The following is a 20,470-nucleotide window of genomic DNA, read 5'->3' as shown; positions in this document are numbered from 1 at the left end:
TGGCCTTTAAGACCCTCCTTTAACTGCCTGCTGCCACCTTTGCCCTTCCCTTCCAACTTTCTCCAATCCAGCCTCTCATTACTCATCTCCAAGCTTGGCTTAGCTGGGTTACTCTACCCCCCACTGTCAGATGTGCCCATTCTGCCTGACAGGCAGCAAGGTACACGATCCTCCCAAATTAGGGCCATGCGTTCTAAAGGAGGATATAGTTCCACCACCAGCCCTTTGTGTACTCAGGCACCAGGACATTTTCAGTCTTGTAAACCTCAGAGGATCTAATGGCTTACAGGTACTTTTTTTTTTTTTTTAGAGGTTTCCAAACACGTTAAATTAAGAGGGGATGGTGTAGCAATGTGTTATTCTGCTTTTGGTCTTCATATGTGGAGGGCTTTGGAGCTGCTCTTTCCCCGGAGAACTGTGCTTCATCTGTCAAAGCTCTAAAGCACAGACAGGGCTTCGCTGTCTGAGCCAGGGAAACTGGTCTCCAGGGAAAATTCTTTCCTCAGAATTCATAGTGCAACCAGAAAGCTAAATGTTCCAATACACTGTGCAAATGGACTTCGTGACATGGGATACACGTTGTCGAACTTTGTAATCTTACCCTTCATTCAATATTCAACACATTTATTTGATCTCTTCCTTTTCTCAGCGTCCCCTTCTTCTTCTGCACTCTTCCTTCATTCCCCCCACCCCCACCTCCCTGCCTCTGGGAAGGGCTGACTCAGAGTCACCTTCCTGTCAGGGGAGTGGTTGAGGGGATTTCTAGATGTGCATTAGGGACCAAGGTATTGATTGTTTCCTTTGACTCGGAACTCTAGATGAAGCACAGTTGCAGGCTAGTGGGATTAAAGGAGCCATGATCTTGAGAGGTGTGTGCCAGAGACTATCCCCGGTTACACCATGATACGAGGCAACGTCCCCAACTATAGGGAGGAAAATGATGAGGTGCTCACCTGAATCCATGCCAGAAAGGGACAGGGTGCCTGGTCAAATGCCCTGTAAGCAGGTGTACTGTTCACGATAGGGGGAACCAATGAACATCTTAGGGAAACTTAGCACTATTCAGAATAGCGGGTGAAACTAGCAGTTTCTAGCTGATTGTTATTAAGGCCCATTTGAGCCTGTGATCTCTACAAATATTGCAGAATGAAAGGCCCTTTGAATTATAATTGGATTCCAAATATTTGCCTGGAATAATAGCTTGGCAACTATATGCTGGGAACTGTGAAGTAGAAATTATATTTTCATATTCCTATAAGTAAAAATTACTATGATTGAGCAAATATGCCTATTAAGTGTTCTCTATTATCTCATTTATTTTCGTTGTTTTTTAGTTGTATATATTTAAGGTAGATGACATGATCTTTTGATATACAAAGTGATATGGGTACTACAGTGAAGCAACTTAACGTATCTGTCATCCCACCGGGTTATCCATCTCCCTCCTTTTTTGACAAGAACACCTAAAACCTATTCTTTTGGCAGAAATCTCAAATACAACACATTATTATTCGATGTACTCCTCATGTTGTACGTTAGAGTCCTAGACTTGTTCATGCTACATATCTGCACATTGCAGCGTTATTCACAATAGCCAAGATACGGAAACAACCAAAGTGTTCGCTGATGGATGAATAGATAAAGAAGCTGTGTATCTATCTGTCTGTCTGTCTATCTATCTATCTATCTATCTATCTATCTATCTATCTGTCTGTCTATCAATCATCTATCTGTAGTGGAATCTTATTTAGCTTTAAAAAAGAAGATTCTGCCACTCACCACAACACGGGTGAACCTGGTGGACATTATAAGTGAAATAAGCCAGACCCAGAAATAAATATTCTGTATGATCTCACTGTATGTGGAATCTTAAAAAAAAGTCAAATACACACCGATAGAGAATAAAATGGTATTTACCAGAGGCAGGGTGGGGGTGCGGGGAGGAAGGAGAAGATGTAGGTCAAAGGATACAGTATCTCATTTAATCATTACACCAGCTCTATGAAAAAGGTGGTATCTAGTTTTGGTGGTGATAGATCCAGAATTCAGAGGTTTTAAATAACTTTCTTAAGCTGGTAGGTAGTCGAGCTATGATTCGAACTCTGAATAAGGCCTATACTCTCATTCTGTCTTGCTACCCTGGCCTGCCCTTCCAGTCATGAGCAACACCACGAGACCAGGCTCATCTAGGAGCAGGCAGAGGCTCAGTCAGCTCTTCTACACCTGCTGCCTATAGCTGACCCCGCCCAGCACTGCTATACAGCAAATCCTCTGGACTGCTCAGCCGTCACGCTGGGGTTCTGTACTTTACATTTAAGAAATTCTGGAATAAAGCAAGTTTTGTTACACAAGCCACTTTATGCAGATTCTCTGGCCAAGCCTCAAGGTTCTGACACCATCAGGAAGAGGAAGTCTGGTCTGAGCCCAGTGAGGAGCACATAGGCAGTGGGGCTGATGTGGAGGGGCTAGGCTGGGAGAGAGGATGCAGGCTCTTCTCTCTCCCTGCTTACATGTTTGTCCACATTCCACGATGTATAAAAAGAGTCAAGCCTGGGGGGCCTGATTTGGGGTTTGATGGGCATTTGTAGTTTCCTTGTGATACACTTTGTGGCAAGGTATGGTTGCTCACTCCTATAATCCAGGCACTTTGGGAGGCCAAGTCAGGAGGATTGCTGAGGCCAGGAGTTCAAGACTAGCCTGGGCAACATAGCAAGACCCTATCTCTACTTAAAACACACACACACATGTATACACACACACATACACACACACACAAAATACACTTTGAAAAGCCACAAGGTGATTTCACACTCATTTTTTACAGCTAAGGCCATGAGAAAATCTAAGGAAAATACGTTAGAGGCAGTCACTATTCTGGATGAATTTCCTCCACCAGCAGAGGTGATGAGTATTTTGTAGGGAGAAAGCATTCTTTCCCGTCACCTGACTCAGTAGGAGCCCCAGGAGGGAGGCGGCTTCAGGACAGGACTGGCATCAGAGGTGACTGACGGGAGTCAGCTGCTGGGCCATGGCTGCTGCTTAATGTCCTGTCCATTTCGTGTTCACGAAATGTTCTGCAGGGTTGATGTCAGTAGAATTTTCTCTCAATTTTCTTTCTGGGTCTGACCCTTGGGAAGAATCCAGCAGGAGGTAGGAGTGAAGAAAGGAGAATGTAGAGGAAGACAGTTTTATTCCCTTTGTGATCAAGAGGTTAGGTCGCTTGTGGCATTCTGGATATGGAGGGAGACTTCATCTTTATTGATTTAAACTCTCTAAATCCATGTAGAATAAGCGTAATCATAAACCCACTGGCACGAGCTACTGAGAAAGAATGTGTAGTCATAGCCTGTGGATACCTCTGAGAAGAAGTTCAGTCAGCACTTATCCATCCCGGGTGCTTTGATACTATGCATGAGTCCAGGTAGAGAAGTGGGTCGGAGAGAGATTACCCCTGGATACCTGGGAACTCGGTGACTTTATGAGTTCATTGCAGTGAGGGGGCATTGGGACCAGCATAATAGGTTGGAAGCCGGACAGTTGGGTCTGGGGAATGGTTCTGCAGTCGCCTGATTGAGACCACAGACAAGTCTCATAACCTCTCCAGGGCACCCCTTCTTCATCTGTGAATTGATGACTACTAAAGATGGTAATGGGAATAATGCTTCTCTGCCAAGGAAGCTACAAATATTCAATAAGTTAATATGTGTGGGACTGCATTATCACCGCTAAAGCATCCTGCAACTGTAAAGCTGAAATGCTCCACATGTGAGGGGCTGTGCCACTCCAGTGCTTAGAAGAATGCCACAGGCAGAGGATGCCCTCAACAGGAGAACATTTATAATGATATTTTACAGTCATATAAAGTATAGTTATTGTTCTGATGCAGGATAGAAACATTTAAAAATGTTTTTATTTGCATCACAGACCTCTGAATATCTGAAAAAACCATGAATCTTTTCATTCTCTTAAAACACACACACACCCCACACACAGAGCAAACAGCAAAAATAAACCATGCTAATACATTCATTCAGTAATGCTTTACGTACAATTTCTGGGGGCTCATAGTTTCTCTTAGCTCATAGCTTAAAAAAATGCCTGACCTAGAGACTGGTGCAGGCTTCCACTCTCTGACTGTAGTCTAGGAGAGAAACAGACTGCATAGAAGAATGAACAAAAATAACAATGTTTAGCACCTGCCCGAGAAAAATGCTGCAGAGAACATCTCTGGAATTCTAATAGATTCATACAACCCCCTTGAAAAAATAGTTTATGTCTGATCTTAACTAGTCGAAGTTAAAAACGTGCTCAGGCTAAAGAAAGGGTCTACCCCACAAATGTGACCACCCTTCAGCTCACTGATGCTTTTGTGCAAAAAGTCGTGGTCCGGATATCTGAATCCTCCTCCTGCCTCCACAATGGGCTGCTATCCGGTAACGGCTGCGAGGTCCCATTACCGCAGGGTGAGGCTCCTCCAGGACGCTCAGATGCCTGCTCAGAGCCCGGCTTATCGGGGGATCTGCGAGCTCCTGCCAACGCCCTGGTGTGTCCACCCTATCTCGGGGGACTAGATTTTACCCTGAGCAACACATGATTTTTGGGTAAGGGCTCTCCCTGCTAAGTAGGATTTCATTTTGGATTCAGAGAATTCAGAACTGGAGCCAGCTCAGCCCAGGTGGAAATGTAAAAATCCACACCAAGATGAACTCAAACTGAGTGAAACCATGGCCAGCGATGGAAAGTGAAAAGGAAAGAAAATAACTGAGCAGGCAAAGCTCTGTCCCACTTTCTCCATCCAGCTGGGGCCTTCCACGGGAGAGCATAGAAGGTATTTGCACCAAATGCTTCATAAAGCCAGCCAGGGCACTCGTTTTTAAGCTCACAGTGCACTACCTTCTATCTTCGGGTTGTTTATGGCATCTTGGTCATAGGATGTAAACATCCCCCATTGGAGATGTGCAGGTCACCCACCTGATCAAGCCGGTGCTCCCTGGGATCCCAGAGATCAGAGGCCTCCTGGAAGGCAGATGGTGCGAGGCCTGGATGTCGGCTTCTCTCCCCGCATCTAGATCAAGTGGCGGCAGCACAGGCAGCTGGAAGGTACCCACAGAAAGAAATCGAACGCTATGTTCAGAAAGATCCACTCCATCTTTAACTCCAGCCCGCAGAGAAAGACGGCGGCCGAGAGCCCCTTCTACGAAGGAGCCAGCCCCGCAGTGAAGCTGATTCGAAGCAGCTCCATGTATGTGGTCGGGGACCACGGGGAGAAATTCAGCGAGTCCTTAAAGAAGTACAAAAGCACCAGTAGCATGGACACCAGCCTGTACTACCTGCGGCAGGAGGAGGACCGGGCGTGGATGTATTCGCGCACCCAGGACTGCCTGCAGTACCTGCAGGAGCTGCTGGCCTTGCGCAAAAAATATCTCAGCAGCTTCAGTGATCTGAAGCCCCACCGCACCCAGGGCATTTCCTCAACCTCCTCCAAATCCTCCAAGGGAGGGAAAAAGACCCCTGTCGGGTCTACTCCCAAAGAAATAAAGGTAAGTGCTGCTGAGCAGTACAATTTAGATGAGGGTTCTTCCAAGAGCCTTGGACAACTGTTTGAAAGCTTCTTCCCACCTCTGCATGGCTAAATTAATCTGACACATTCTGAGCCACGGTGCAATAGTCCTCAGATGCTTTATGTGGCCATCTCCCCAGCCTGGGGAAGGGTGGCTAAGCTCATGTTTATTACTCATTTATTTATTATTAACTTTATTTTAGGTTCAGGGGTACGCATGCAGGTTTGCGATATAGGTAAATTATGTGTCACAAGGTTTTGGTGTACAGATTATTTTGTCACCCAGGTAATAAGCATAGTGCCTGATTGGTAGTTTCTTGATCCATGTTTATTTTTAATACCCAAGAAGCAAGAAGGAGCAGGTAACAGTGTCCACAGAGCAGCTCGGTGGGGAAGACACGGGTTTTGGTGTCAGGCGGCACCGTATTTGTGTTGCACATCTGTCATTTACTGCCCAGTGTTATAGGCGAGATAATGCTTGCATGGCATTTGTATGACAGCAAATCGTTTTTCAACAAATTATTGGTTTTTAAAAAATTATTGTTGTCACATCTAAAAATCCTGGTGAAAAGTAAAATCATCATATGACTAGATGTTTTCAAATATTGAGGTGCTTAGCCCCATGCAAGCCAAACAACTGGACGATTCCTCCATCTGTACCTCAGACGCAGGCATGTGGTGGCTCAGGTATAGCCACAGAGAGAGTCTGTGTCTCTTGGGAGATTCTGGGATGGCTTTGGGCACTGGAGGTCTCCAGACAGTCACAAGCATGAAATGAGTGAAAGAAATAATTTGCATTTATCTCTTTGTTTATGCTTATTGCAGTGTTTTGTATATATCATCTTTTCTTGAGCATCCCAATAAAGCCAGTACCTTAGGTGGGGAGGAACTCCTTCAGTATCACAGAAGGGCAAACTGAGGCTCGGTGACCCACCTCTACATGCTAGGTCACCTCATTTTAATTATGAGCCAGCATTTCATTCCGTTACTCTTTCCTTCATTTCCTCAGACTTGTCTGTATTTACAGAGTCTCCTCTGTTGCTCAGGCTGGAGTGCAGTGGCATGATCATAGCTTACTGCAACTTCAACCTCCTGGATTCAAGTGATCCTCCCACCTCAGCTTCTCGAGTAGCTGGGGCTACAGGCACCTGCCACCACAATTTAAAAAAAATTTTTGTAGAGACGGCAGTCTTGCTTTGTTGCTCAGGCTGGTCTCAAACTCCTGACCTCAAGCAGTCCTCCCACCTTGGTCTCCCAAAGTGCTGGGGTTACAGGTGTGGGACGCCAAACTCAGCCTGCTTTTATTAATTTCTAATGCCCGTAGGTTGAGGCTGTTTTGTTGTATGCTTCCATCAGTCATTTTCTTGATGACTGGATGAGATGTCTGAAGCAGCAGGCCTGTCTCCCGCTTCCTTGCTTTCTCCCCAGAGTGTCTTGTAGGCCGTGCAAGCTCCATTAATGTTGAATGACTGATTGGCCCACTATCAAATCTCTAGGGCTTGGCCTAACCCAATTGGTTTCAACTGTCTGCATGTTATACCAGGTGGGAGCAGTTTAAATCATCATTTTAACTCTAAGAGTATGTCAGTGTTGGAGGCCCATACAAAAGGGTCCTAATCGTGGGTCCTGGTGCTGACTCTGTGGCTGGTGAGCTGTAGATTTGTGGGCCAGCCGCCTCTGATGACAGAGGGGGTTGCAGTGGTTTCTGAATTCTTTTCCAGCTTGGATATTCTGGGGTTCTAGGCACTGGCTAGATTTCCTCTAGGTACTACATTTCCCTGCAAATGGAGCTCTCTCTTATAGGACCTGCCTCCCTTCCTTGTTGAGCTATCCAAAGATAGAGGGAGGGAATAGAAGCAGAATGACCAGCTCTAGCCCTTTGAATGGCTGTGCAGAGGCACATGGGCCTGCTATAATGTAGGGATCTCCTTCAGAGATGCCTCTCACCACAACGCAATCAGGAAAGAGTTTTGAAAGGACACTGAAGTCAATCAGACCAAGATTTGAATTTTAGTTCTGCTATTTACCAGCTGTGTGCCTTTGTTAAGGGAAGTTCACCTCTCTGGGTCTGTTTTTCTGTCGGGTAGTAATGGAAATGATAATGTGAGGAGTAGGCTCCTGCACGTAATTTTTCCTAGCATATACCAGGCACTTACTCCAGTGTTTACTGACCCTGAAATGTTGGGTACAGGAGGCTCTTAGCAGTCTTTTCAACTGCTCTCTTTCCCCATGGCTCTGACAGAAACAGCTGTATGCTGGGCCTGCCTGTGAAATGATGGGTTCCGGCTTCATGGCTGGAGGGGTGGCCCATGGCTGCCTGGGTCTCTGTGCATTGCCAGGACAGGGGACCAGGAGGACTCCTTCACCCTGGAATGCCGTTACCCCATGCTTTGGGAGAAAGCTCTGCTGACATTCCAGATTTAGGGAAAACACCATTCTTTCCCCTGACTACCTACTGTGAGTTGAACTGTATCCCCTCAAAATGTGTATGTGGAAGTGCTAACCCCCAGTACCACAGAAGGCGACCTCAGTTAGAAACTAGGTGATTGCAGATGCAATTAGTTAAGATGAGGTCATGCTGGAGTAGGGTGGGCCCCTAATCTCATAGGACTGGTGTTTGCATGAGAAGATGGCCACGTGAGGACACAGAGATGCAGGGAGAATGCCACGGACAAAAGCCAAGGACCTACCAGAAGCCAGGAGAAAGGCCTGGAACAGACCCTTCACCAGCACCTTCAGAGGGAGCATGGCCGTGCTTGCGGACACCTTCAGGCCTCCAGAACTGTGAGATCTGTAGCTCTAAGCTACAGAAGCCACCCAGCCTGTGGTGCTTTGTTACAGTGGCCCTAAGAAGTGAATATACCCCTCTATAGAATTAGCCTCTTCTCTTCTCCAGCATTGGTCTGATCGCACCTCTATTTTAGCTTTCATCATGTTCTACTGCGGTCTGTTAAAATGTGTGTCTCCCCTGGTGGACTGCAGTGAACTTGGTGAGCTTGAAGCTGAAACAGTATCTGGCTCATTTTTCTATCTCCAGAGCATAGGAGTGAATACTATCAGTTATTTGTAGATGCTTTATAGCCTTTAAAAGTCTGATGTCTTTTGTGCCATACAGAGGGGAGAGCCGGCCTCCATATAGGGAGGGAGCAGTGTTCTCTGTGGCTCCAGGGCACCATGCCAGGGCCTCTCTTCTGCCCTCCCTCCATCCAGATGCAAGCCCCTGGCCTGGCCACAGGACCTAAGTTCCCTTGTCTGTCCCTCTTTTGTGGTAAGATAGTGGCTTTTAAACTATTGTGATTAGGATCCATTGCAGTAAGAAACATATTTTGGATATTGACCCAGTTTACCCAAACACACAAACAAAACAAAAGTTTTATGAAATAGACTTACTCCTGTTCCTTGCTTAGCACTCTGATGGTTTCTAAAGCATTCTATGCTATTCTAATTTTTTTTTTTTTTAAAAGCATTGTCATGACACAATAACTTGATTTCACAAGCCATTACTGGATCAAGAAAAATGGCTTTCATACTCTGCAGTGGGGCTGTCTAACAGGTCCCATTGACATGTGAATGGCATCCAAGTCCAGGGTACCAAATGGTCTGTTATCCCAGCCCCCTGGAGATACCCAGAGCCTGGAAGACCACCCATGTGGGTCGATGGGAGGAGGAAGTCAGGACACGCTAGAAGCGAGGTGAGCCTCGGGTGGGTCTGGGAGCTCCTCCTGGGACCCTGCATGGTGGGGGTCTCTACCAGGCCCTCTGGCAATGTACTCCTCCCTCACAATAGGTCATTATAAAAATGAATGAAATACACTTTTTGCAACATTTAAAAATCAAAACAACAACAAAAATCCATATCTGAGGATTTTGTGTCAGTGTTGGGAATGAGCTGCAGTTTGGGACTCATTGTTTGGGTGCGAAAAGGTTAGAACTTCCAACTCAGGGCATAATGTGTGTGGCGGAAGGATGGCATGGTTGAAGTGTGTCTTGTCAAGGAATGTAGTCGCTGAACCAACAGGACAAGCCTCCTCCTGCTCTGGGCACCTTGGGTGTTTCTTGCCAGTGAGGAGGAGCAGTGATGTTCTCCTCTACACCCACTTCCCCTGCTCCCGTGCCATAGCCCAGGCACAGTCAGGAACAATCAGCTGTTATTCATGACTTCTAATCACCCTCCAAACCTGACACGTTGGCTATTAGCCCCATTCTACAAAGGAGAAAACTGGGGCCTGGGGGCATTAAGAGATTCGTGTAAGGCTATGCAGTTGATGAAGAGAAAGCCAGGATTTGATCCCAATCTGTATCGTGTCAGAACTCACACTCTAGTCAATGTATCCACAGCATCTTTTGACTGGAAAACATGTTTTGATCTTGTATAACATACAAGATGCAAGAGTGTGCACCTTAGGATGCAGTGCAGAGGCTGCTTTATCCTGCACACCTGGTCCAGGGAGAGTCATTAGGGAGGCAGCTGCGTCACACTGCACATGGATTCTGTGTAGAATGAAGCCCTCCCAAAGTGGGAGAGACTGGGCTTCTTTTGTTCAAGAGAAACCTGGCTGAAAGGGAGTGGCCAGAAGGTACGCTTTAAATTGTTTTCTTTCCACAATCCATGGATGAAATTTATCTCCATCTTGACTTCTCTTCACATGGCTACATGATTCCAGTTTTACTCTAGGTCTCCATAGCACTGAAATACTGAGTTTGTATATCATCTACTTTTGCACTTCTCAATACACACTAGGAAAAGAGCTGAGGAAACAGTGCAAGCACAGCTACAATCAGAACTTCATGATGGGTAGGGATTATGTCCTGAAATCATTTTTCAACAAAATACTTTCATATCTCTCAGCTCATCAGATCCTAAAGTATCTGATATGAAGTATCTATGGCAGTTGGATTAGCTTCTGCGTAGTTGAATTAGCTTCTGTATCATATCAGAACTCACACTATCAATATATCTACAGCATCTTTTGACTGGAAAACATATTTTGATCTTGTATAACATACAAGATTCAAGAGCATACAGAATTGTTAAGTAGCAACAGAAATTGGAAAATCGGGAGAGAAAAAAATCATAGAAAATCAAGACCACTCAAAATAATATGCAGATCATAGAAGCTAATTCAGCTGCCATAGATGAGCCTTAGATTTGGCTCTGTCCTTGCTGGAAGCTAAGATAAAAAGAGCTGGACTTGTTTCAAAATTCTGATGATCTGAGAAGAACCATACCCATTGCTTAGGGGAGTGAGATTTTTCTTCTGGCTTTGAATTTCAAAATATCTCATGTGGCACTTGACTAAGGGAGTCTTGTGTGATGTGGTTAGTGATGCCCTTAATAATATTTTAGTAACAGTTTATTAATATATCACTCACTTGTCCCTTAACATATATTTATTGAGCACATACTATATGTCAGGAGCTGTTCTAGATGCTGGTGAAGAAGACAAAGTCCCTGTCCTCATGGCGGGAGTCAGTCTTGTCAGACAGCAAGACCAGAGTTCCTACGGTGATTTCTCAGAGCCCCAGCTGTAACAACACAGGATGTTGTCCTGAACTGCATCTTAGTGGGAGACTATGGATTGGCAGCTTAGCTGAGCTCAGGAGCTTCTGCCAGTTCCTTCTGAGCCCAGGGAAGAATTCTAATGCCAGAGGTATGGATAGATCACACACCCTTCCAATGGCCTTTGTCAAAATCCTTCGAAGAATTGGTCCACCCCAGGAGAGAAAAATGTCTGTGAAAAGTAACAAGTTGTCCTGCATGATTTTTGCTCTTCCCACTCCACCCTGCATCCTAGCATGTTAGACAGCCGATTGCTCCCTGCGCAGTTTGTTCCAGGGTTACGTATGGGATGTGACTGGCTTCAGCCTGTGTGTGTGCCTGTCCTCACTTTCTTGTTCTTGTTCATTTCTTCAAGCTGCAGCCTTCTCCTGCTATGACGAGCCCTGGGTTATTTTACTTCTCTCTTTTCTCACCTACTCATGAACATCACTTTTCTTAGCTTGGCTTTTTTTTTTTTTTTTTTTAATAATAGCTTTAATTCACATACCTAAAACTCACTCTTTCGGAGTGTACAAGTCAGTGGTTTTTAGTCTATTCAGTATTGTGTAATCTTCACCACCATCTAACTTGAAAACATTTTCATTACAAATTTAAGCTTTATTTTGGTGTGGTACAACAAATGTAAATAACTTTTACCATTTTCACACAGCACTTCATGGTTCCTGAAATGAGTGCTTTTTAGTGTCCTCAGATTATGGGTAATGAAGTCTATTACAGTTAACAAATTCTTAAGAAATTAAATACTTTTCTCAAACTCCTGGACTCAGGCAATCCGCCCACCTCAGCCTCCCAGAGTGCTGGGATTACAGGTGTGAGCCACTGCGCCCCACATACTAAATGCTTTTCTTTGAATGACTTTGTATCAATTTTTTAAAAAGCAAAAGTGCATACTACTAGATATCTTTCAAAATGTTAATAGCCAGACAATAATCAGGGTCTTTCACACTAGTCTCCCATGAGCTTTTCCAAATTGTCATTTATATAAATGCATAGTAATTCATCCAAAGGACTATTAAGCCCTAATTAACGTATTTTTAGAACACTTTATGAAAGTATTGTTAGTAGTACCCTAGAAAATGAATTCCTTAAAAGATCGTGGACCCTCTCAAAGTACCTCATTTAGAAATCAGGAGACTGTTTTTATAAAAGGTTTGACAATTATTTCTTTAAATATGAAACAGCCTTTTAAAGTAAACTATTTTTAAACTACCATTTTAACTATTTTAAAAGGTACAATGCAGTGGCACTTAGTACATTCACGATGTTGTGTAGTGATCACTACCATCCATCTCCACAACTTTTTCATTCCAAACAGAAACTACACCCATCAAACACGAACTCCTCATTTCCCCCTTTCCCCAGTCCATGGTGGTCTCTGTTCTACTTTCTGTCTCTGTGAATTTGCCCATTTTAGCACCCGACATAAACGGAATCATACTCGTTCTTCTGTGTCTGGCTTATGGCACTTAGCACAACGTCTTCAAGGCTTGTCTATGTGGTCGCATGTGTCAGAGCTTCCTTCCATTCTTTCTTTCTTTCTTTCTTTTTTTTTTTTGAGATGGAGTCTTGCACTGTGGCCCAGGCTGGTATGCAGTGGCGCGATCTTGGCTCGCTGCAACCTCTGGGTCCCGGGTTCAAGTGATTCTCCTGCCTCAGCCTCCTGAGTAGCTGAGACTACAGGCACGTGCCACCACGCCCGACTAATTTTTGTATTTTTAGTAGAGACGGGGTTTCACTACGGTGGCCAGGTTGGTCTCTAACTCCTGGCCTCATGATCCACCCACCTCGGCCTCCCATAGTGCTGGGATTACAGGTGTGAGCCACTGCGCTCGGCCCAGAACTTCCTTTCTTTCTATGACTGATCAGTCTTGGTTTCAATGGGAGGTGAAGAGGAAAAGTTGAAGCCTGTGCTCTGCATCTGGCCAGCGTGCTTGCTGGTATTTGGGGTCCTCCCTGAGGACAGCTCCCCACACTTTTAGGGCCAGAGAAACAGCAACAACCACAGGCCACTTTGAGAAATGGACCACCTAAGTGAACCCAGGCCTGGCTAGATCACAGAGAAGAGGCTCGGGAGGCTGGCGACAGAGCCAGGCTGCTGTTCTGGGGTTGGCAGCAGAGTCCTATGGAACCCCATGGCTCTCACACAGTCCAGATGGTTCACATTGGACATTTTCTCAGGCGGGGGTTACTTGTTGACATGGCTTGGCTCTGTGTCTCCACCCAAATCTCATCTCAAATTGTAATTCCCACGTGTCAAGGGAGGGAGGTGACTGGATCACGGGGGCAGTTTACCCCAGGCTGTTCTCATGATAGCAAGGGAGTTCTCATGGGATCAGGTGGTTTTAAAAGTGTGGCACTTCCTCTCTTGCTTGGTCTTCTCTTTCCTGATGCCTTATGAAGAAGGTACTTGCTTCTCCTTCACCTTCTGCCATGATTGTAAGTTTCCTGAGGCTTCCCCAGCCATGCGGAACTGTGAGTCAATTAAACCTCTTTCCTTGATAAATTACCCAGTCTCAGGTATTTCTTTATAGCAGTGTGAACACGGACTAATATGCTGGTCACCCACCACAGTCAGAAGAAACCTCATTAATTCTCTCATGGATCCCTGAGTAGCTTGGATTTCTGATATGTCTGCCTGGATGAACTAGTTGCAAAATATACACCCCTCCCTGACCCTCAACTAATGAAACTCACCTGTTATAAGAATGGTTTAAAAAGAGCCTGTTGAATTCTGAAGAATACCTGTCAAAAGTGATTGATTTTTAGTGAAAATAGTTTTATTCTGAAAATAGTTAGCTTTCAGAATTAATTTTCTATTAAGGCCACTCAGCTTGGTTCATAGAATGAGACCATATCAACAGCCTGTAGAAGCTCTTTCTCCTCTATGGCAGGAGGGTCTGAATCCAGTTCATCTAAAAAGACTCCAAGTCGTCCGTATATTAATTGCATATGCGATAGGAAGCAGGTTCTGGATCTGTTTTACACCATTGAGAATTATTTTTCAGATCTGTTGAGAATTTCTGCAAACACAGTGATATTAAAATGCAGGTTTTCTGTGAGCATCAGTTACTGGCGGAGGCTGGGGAGCTGTCTCTATCACTTGGCCAGTGTCTGGTTTACATAGTTGAAAGGCAGTAAAAATTCAATATGAATTGCAAAAAATTTCCTATTATGCTTGGCAGAGCTCTCTGCAAGATGGCAGATAGTATAATAATGATTGATAACCGTGCATATGATTCCTGCAGTCCCTCTCAGTCAAGCTGCAAGACATGTAATTATATTCCTAATCTATCCTCTGAGCACAAGCTGTTTGCTCTGCCTAGAAACAATACTTCCTCCTCCCTTTTTTCTCCCCCCTACACCACCTTGTTCACCTGGCTAACTTCTTGTCCTTTGGGACAGCAGAGACAGTACTTCCTGGGAAGCCTTTTCTCACATCCACAATTCAACACAATGGATTTCCCTCCTCCCTATGTCTGAGCCTTGTTTTAGCACTCAGCACACTGTAATTGTCTGTTCTTTTGCTTATCTGTGCCACCAACTGTGAGCTCATTGAGCAGAGGCATTGCATCTTATTTATCTTTTTAACTCCAACCTCTAGCATGGTTTTAGGCACATGGCAGATGCTCAGTAAACCAATTACCTGAGAAACTCCAGGTAAATTGTAATTTAGGAAGGAAACTGTTATAAACTTTGATGGAAGATCTGGAAAAGTCATAGATGTATGGTTTTGATGAGTAGAGGTTTGCCTTTTCTTTTTTTTAGTGGAATAGAATATAGTTTGAGTATATTCGTGTGGAATCATATCCTGATAATTAAAATAGCCACTATGTAATTGATTAGAGCCCACCATCAAAAACACATGATATACATTTTTTCTGATAATAAAGTTATATTTGCTTATAAGATGAAATTCATAACACACAGAAAAGTATAGGGAAGAAAATAAAAATATCTTAGAATCCTACCATCTAGATAGAGATATTTACTATATAATTTTTAGGTGTATTTTCTTATAGTCATTTTTTTTCTGTGTATTTGCACATATGTGCATTGAGGTTGTAAGATAAAATGAGTATCTAGCAAAAATTGAATTTTTTAGTATAAGGATGTCCCATGTAATATTTGGCATGTATTTATATGAAAAATTATTCATTGTTTACCTGAAATTAGTCCTTCAACTGCCAAGCTTTATTTTCATTTGTTAAACCTGGCAAACCTAATGTCCATATATGTATAAATGTACTAAATTTGGTTCATAACATATATACATCTTTGTATTCTCTTCTCAGTTAATGTTATATATTATGGGTTCTTTTCCATCTCATTAACTACTTTTTGTAAACAAAAGCTTAAAAGGCAAATTTAACAGCTTGCCTTCTTTAAACAATTGCTAAACATTATAAATAAACACATTTTACTCTATGTCTATAAGGCATTTAGCAGAGATTCCTAAAGTGTGATTAATGGATTGAAGGCCAAAGGTCATTATTTTTTAGGGATTCTTTTACATATTACTTTCCAGAAACATTTTACCAATTTATGCTTTTCATCAACAGTAGGTTTCTAATAAACTCTTCTTACTGCATTTTATCAGCATCAAGTACTGTCGTTAATTTTAAAAGTTTGCCAATTTGATAGATAAATTACAGTATCTTAAGGTACTTTTATTACTGCTTGCATAATTACCTTTGCAAAGGGTCATTGAAGAATGACCTTTTTTATCGTTATAAAAATGCATACTTCTTATTTAGTGGATTGTTCATTCCTGTCTTTATACATTTTCTTTTGGCTGTATTAAAGTTTTGTTATTCATTTATAGGGACTCTTCTTATGTTTTGTTATTTACAGGGATTTTTAAGGATATTAGTGCATTGTCTTCCATGTGTGTTAAAATATTTTCTGCAAGTTATTATGCATCTTTTCATTTATTTGACATTTTCTGATGTGCAGATGCTACTTATTTTTTTGTCGTCAATTTTCATCTGTGATTTCTTACATTGCTTTCATGCTAAGAATGTCCTTCCATGTTTCAAGGTCAAGTGCATATTTGCCATATTATCCTTTTTATAATGGTTCTGTTTTCCTTTTTTCTTTTTTTTTAAACCAATCGCTTTGTCTATCAGCAATTTATTTGGATATATAGTAGGAACTGAGAACACAACTTGAATTTTTCCCAAATAGCAGTTTTCCAACACTATTTATTGACAACTGGCATGTATACAAGGGTGGTGTACATTCCTTCTCTTAATGGATTGTGACATTTCACTTACTGTCTGTGAAGATTTTACACTATGCTTTAAGTCTACTAATTCATTCTATCAGTTAGGCTTCTAACAGTTTGATATATATGAGCAACATTTTATTAACTTAGTGTTTTGTTAAAGCCAAATGATCATTTAGATGACATATAAGGCCAGGAGTTACAAGGGGCTGGCAAAATAAGTAATGGCTTTAAGATTATAAAGCTGGGCCAGGTGAGATGGCTCATCTGTATAATCCCAGCACTTTGGGAAACTGAGGTAGGAGGATTGCTTGAGGCCAGGAGTTCGAGGCTGCTGTGAGCGATGGTCACAGCACTGCACTCTAGACTGAGTGACAGAGAGATAGTCTTCCTCTAAACAAACAAAAACAAATATTACAAAGCTGGGGAAAAAGTAAGCCTAAAACTGTCGGTTGGATCCAGTGAGTCTACAACCTCTATTACCAGAAACAAAAGATATGCAGCTGGTCTCCCAAAACTGTTTTAATGTTTAGCTATAATAGATAATACCATAGTTCAGTTATACTAGAGTTTCTGACAAACTTCTTATTTTTATCTCTTTGTGATAATTTTCTCAGCTCAGTTGTCTATTTCACTGATTTTTTCTTCAGTCCTGGCAAGTTGACTGTTTAGCTCATCTATTGAAAATTTGTATGTGGCTATGTGTGCTTATGTATTTAAATTTCAGTGATGATACTTTTTTCTAAGATTTTTTCTTCTCAGTTTACAGTTCTTGTTTCATAAACTCCCACTCTTTTTCCGTAAAACCCTATTCAATTATGAGCATACATTTCCTTGGGTGCTGTAGTATAAAAGGAATGGATAAGTATCACTTTTGACTTGGTCCTGTATCTCCATCCCAAGGATAGCAAGAGGCAAAAAAGATGCACTAGATGGAACTTTTAAGGTTTAAAACCAGAAAAACCTTATTTGGCAATATTAAATTGCTTGTGGGTAAATTTGACTTGTTTTGCATTTAATTTCACCCAGCTGAATGATCCAAGTGTAAAATGACCTTCTCAATCAGGATCAATTCTACATTTGACCCTGGAAATTTCATCACCAATATTGACATTCAGATTCCTAGGTATGATTATCCCAAGGAAGTATTATTAGTACTTTATAGAAATCAGAAGTATAGAGTTCCTAAAAATTTGCCAAATTAAGTCCCAAAGTATAAATTAGCAACATATTAACTGGTTTGAAAATATAATTAGGTAATGGCATGTATATAATGGTGTATATTCCTTCACTCAACAAATAGTTATTACTCCACATCAGGCACTGAAATAGATGCTCGATGTTCATATATAAAGACAATATATTTGCCCTAATGCAGCCCATAGCCTGAGGAAGCAACTCCCAGTGTCATTATTTGAGCCACACTGGTGTGTTGAGGTGCCTTGGATGAGAAACAGGTAGAATTACAACCAGACCACTGGGAGTTGTGAATATCCTACAACCTGTCTCATGTTTGCAGCTGGCAGTGTACATTTATCAGTAGGGGTATGTCATATTCGTGAGTGTTGTTTGCTAAAGTCATCTCACAGAAGAGGTTGAGGATCATTGGTCCAGTGTGAATTAATACAGTGTGCAATGTGGATCTATCCAATGATATAGAAAATGAGCATAGAAAAGATGTGCCCAGGTCTGTCTGCGGCAATTGGTGAAAGCTTCAGGGAGGAGATGACACATGAGCTGACTTCTGAGGAGATGAGGGGAATTGCCAAGTAGAAGAGGTGAGAGGGGGCTGGATGCTTAGCGGTGGTCTCCTTGGCATTGGCTGAGTTCTCCTTTCTGACAGAATGTTGCTGTTTACAACTGGAAGTTTATTTTGTAGAATTTAGATCTCTTGCACAAAAATACTGACAGAGCCCAGAAGAAAATGAATAGACTGAAGAAGCGGGCAGCCCAGGTACCCAGAGGGTGGTGAAGCCAAACAGGATGGCAAACTGATATGAAATGCAAAAAAATATATATATAAAAAATTAGAAACTGCCCTCAAGGAATTAGAAATTGAAATGAGAAATACAAACGAGTTTTGTTTGGAAAATGCAAAGGATTCCATCTGAGAAAAGTAATCTGAGGCCCAGGCCTGGGGTGGGGAGATGGAGCAGGGAAGACATGGAAAATGATAACCCTAAGGCCATGGAGGGTTAAATGTGAAAGGCAAACTGGAGTGGAGCTGGCAATGTGATACGGATGCTCTTAGAGAAAGCTTCTCCCTGGGCTACTTCAGGGCTGATGGCAAAGGTGGACCCTGTGAAACTCAAGGAAGGCTGCAGCAGGAAACATCTTGCATTGCATTTGGCATTTCCAAAGACCAAAAGGTCTGGGCTAGGAAAAAAAAAAAAATCAAGATTGGGAGGGAAGCAATCCACTTTTGCTTGGAGTTGTGAGTTCAGGGAGGGAAGACTATTTTGAGTTTCATCTAGGGGTGTTGATGACTGAAGTCTCATTTTGTACAACCACCTCTTTGTAAAGTAGATTTTCCTGTGACAATAGCCTGAGCCCTGAAGGAATCGCTGCGGGAATGTCATAGTGTAGGTTAGAAAGCCCCATGGAAATTGTGAGAAGGCAGAAAAAGCTGAGCTCAGCCTGAGTTCAATCCAGGAATAGAAAAGGCTCAGCCCTGACTTGTAGTTTAGACTTGGTACTTAGAAAATCATCATAGAATCCATTTGATGACCTTTAAAAGTGTAATTTATAAAAGGACAATAGAAGCTCTATTAATAAGCCATACTTAATTAACTTGCCAGATTACTTGATGCTCACCATTCTCTAGTTAAGACATCCAGAGCAAGCTGGGTATTTATAAATGGAAGCCTGTCTCTAACTATAGTATTACAGGCAAAGTACAAAATGACATATGACAAGACTTTTCATTGCTGCAGTAATAGCAAAAGATTGCAAACTACCCAAAGATGTATCAATAGGGGACTGTTGTTTGTATCTATGCCTGTCTGTACAATGGAGAACTATGCAGCTATTAAGAGGGATGAGGAGGATTTCTATTTACTGCTAGAGTGATCCTCAGGATACATTGAGTGAAGAAAGCAGTATTCACAGGTATACATGGTATGCTCCTTTTTGTTTTTTTAAAAGCAGTAAATACAAATTTACTTGCTTGCTTATATTTTTGAAGAAATGATAGAAAGATAAACAAAATACTAAAGCAAAGATAGAGGAAATGAAGAGAAGGGACTGACATGAAAGCAAGCCCTCTCTTGAGTGTTAGTTATAGTTTGGTTTTGGAGCCATGCATATTATTTACATAGTTTTAAAATATTAAAGCAAAAAGAAAAAGCAACCCTTAAAACATGAAACCCAACTGAAGCATAGGAATCTAACAAATTACCAAGTCAAAAGCATAATTACACAGCAAGACGTTATTTCAAGAGACTTTAAAACAGAATTTTCGTTTTTCAGTTCAAATACAAAACACATAACACACACACACGCACACAGATGCACACACACATCTTAGACTGCATTCAGTGGGCTTACTATTGGTAATGTTGGTGTAACTATTTTGAAATGATTATATATAGTAGGGTAAAACAAATAAATAATATCATGAATGTTGCATGGAACCAAGATATTCAGTTTAATAGAGATACAAATATGAATTAAATAAGTTAAATATGAAATCTCCACTATTCAATTTGAATTAGAGAGACTGTCAGTTTCTGCTCAGGATGTGTACAATGGGAAAGAATATCACTCTCAGCCTTTCAAGGCCATGGAGAAGGCCGCATCCCCAGGGACACAGCACCTGCCTGAGGCCGGGGCTTTATCAGAAAACAGTGAATGCCCTCCTGCCTCTCACCACCATCCTAACAAGCATCAGGTAGAAACTGACAGTAGAATACTGCTAACAGAGGGGCAAAGGTGTGGAGGGAGACCCTTTCTTTAGGAAAGCACAAAGGAAAGACCTAAAGCTGAGGATGCAGCAGACATTGAGGACCAACTCTCTGGAAAATTAGCCTGTACTTTAAACACAAGGTATTTCTGGAGAGACTTAAAGTCTGTGATGTACTTGGAGTAACCATAGCAACAACAGGCCCAGTCTCAGCTAAAATCCTAT

The 20,470-nt window shown here is 42.3% G+C and overlaps 1 protein-coding gene across 1 annotated transcript in view; it reads left to right on the top strand.

Annotated features, from left to right (window-relative positions):
• Nucleotides 1-5,126: 5,126 nt before the first annotated feature.
• C17H13orf42 (chromosome 17 C13orf42 homolog) overlaps nucleotides 5,127-20,470 on the top strand; it is a 28,700-nt gene continuing 13,356 nt past the window's right edge. Inside the window, exon 1 of the mRNA XM_028837486.2 lies at nucleotides 5,127-5,540. Within this exon, the coding sequence (XP_028693319.2) occupies nucleotides 5,127-5,540 (414 nt within the window). The remainder of the gene's footprint in view (nucleotides 5,541-20,470) is intronic.

This window comes from Macaca mulatta, chromosome 17, assembly GCF_049350105.2.
Source record: "Macaca mulatta isolate MMU2019108-1 chromosome 17, T2T-MMU8v2.0, whole genome shotgun sequence".
Classification (NCBI taxonomy): domain Eukaryota; kingdom Metazoa; phylum Chordata; class Mammalia; order Primates; family Cercopithecidae; genus Macaca; species Macaca mulatta.
Note: the sequence above shows the minus strand (reverse complement) of the source record. Positions and strands in the feature narration are given on the sequence as shown.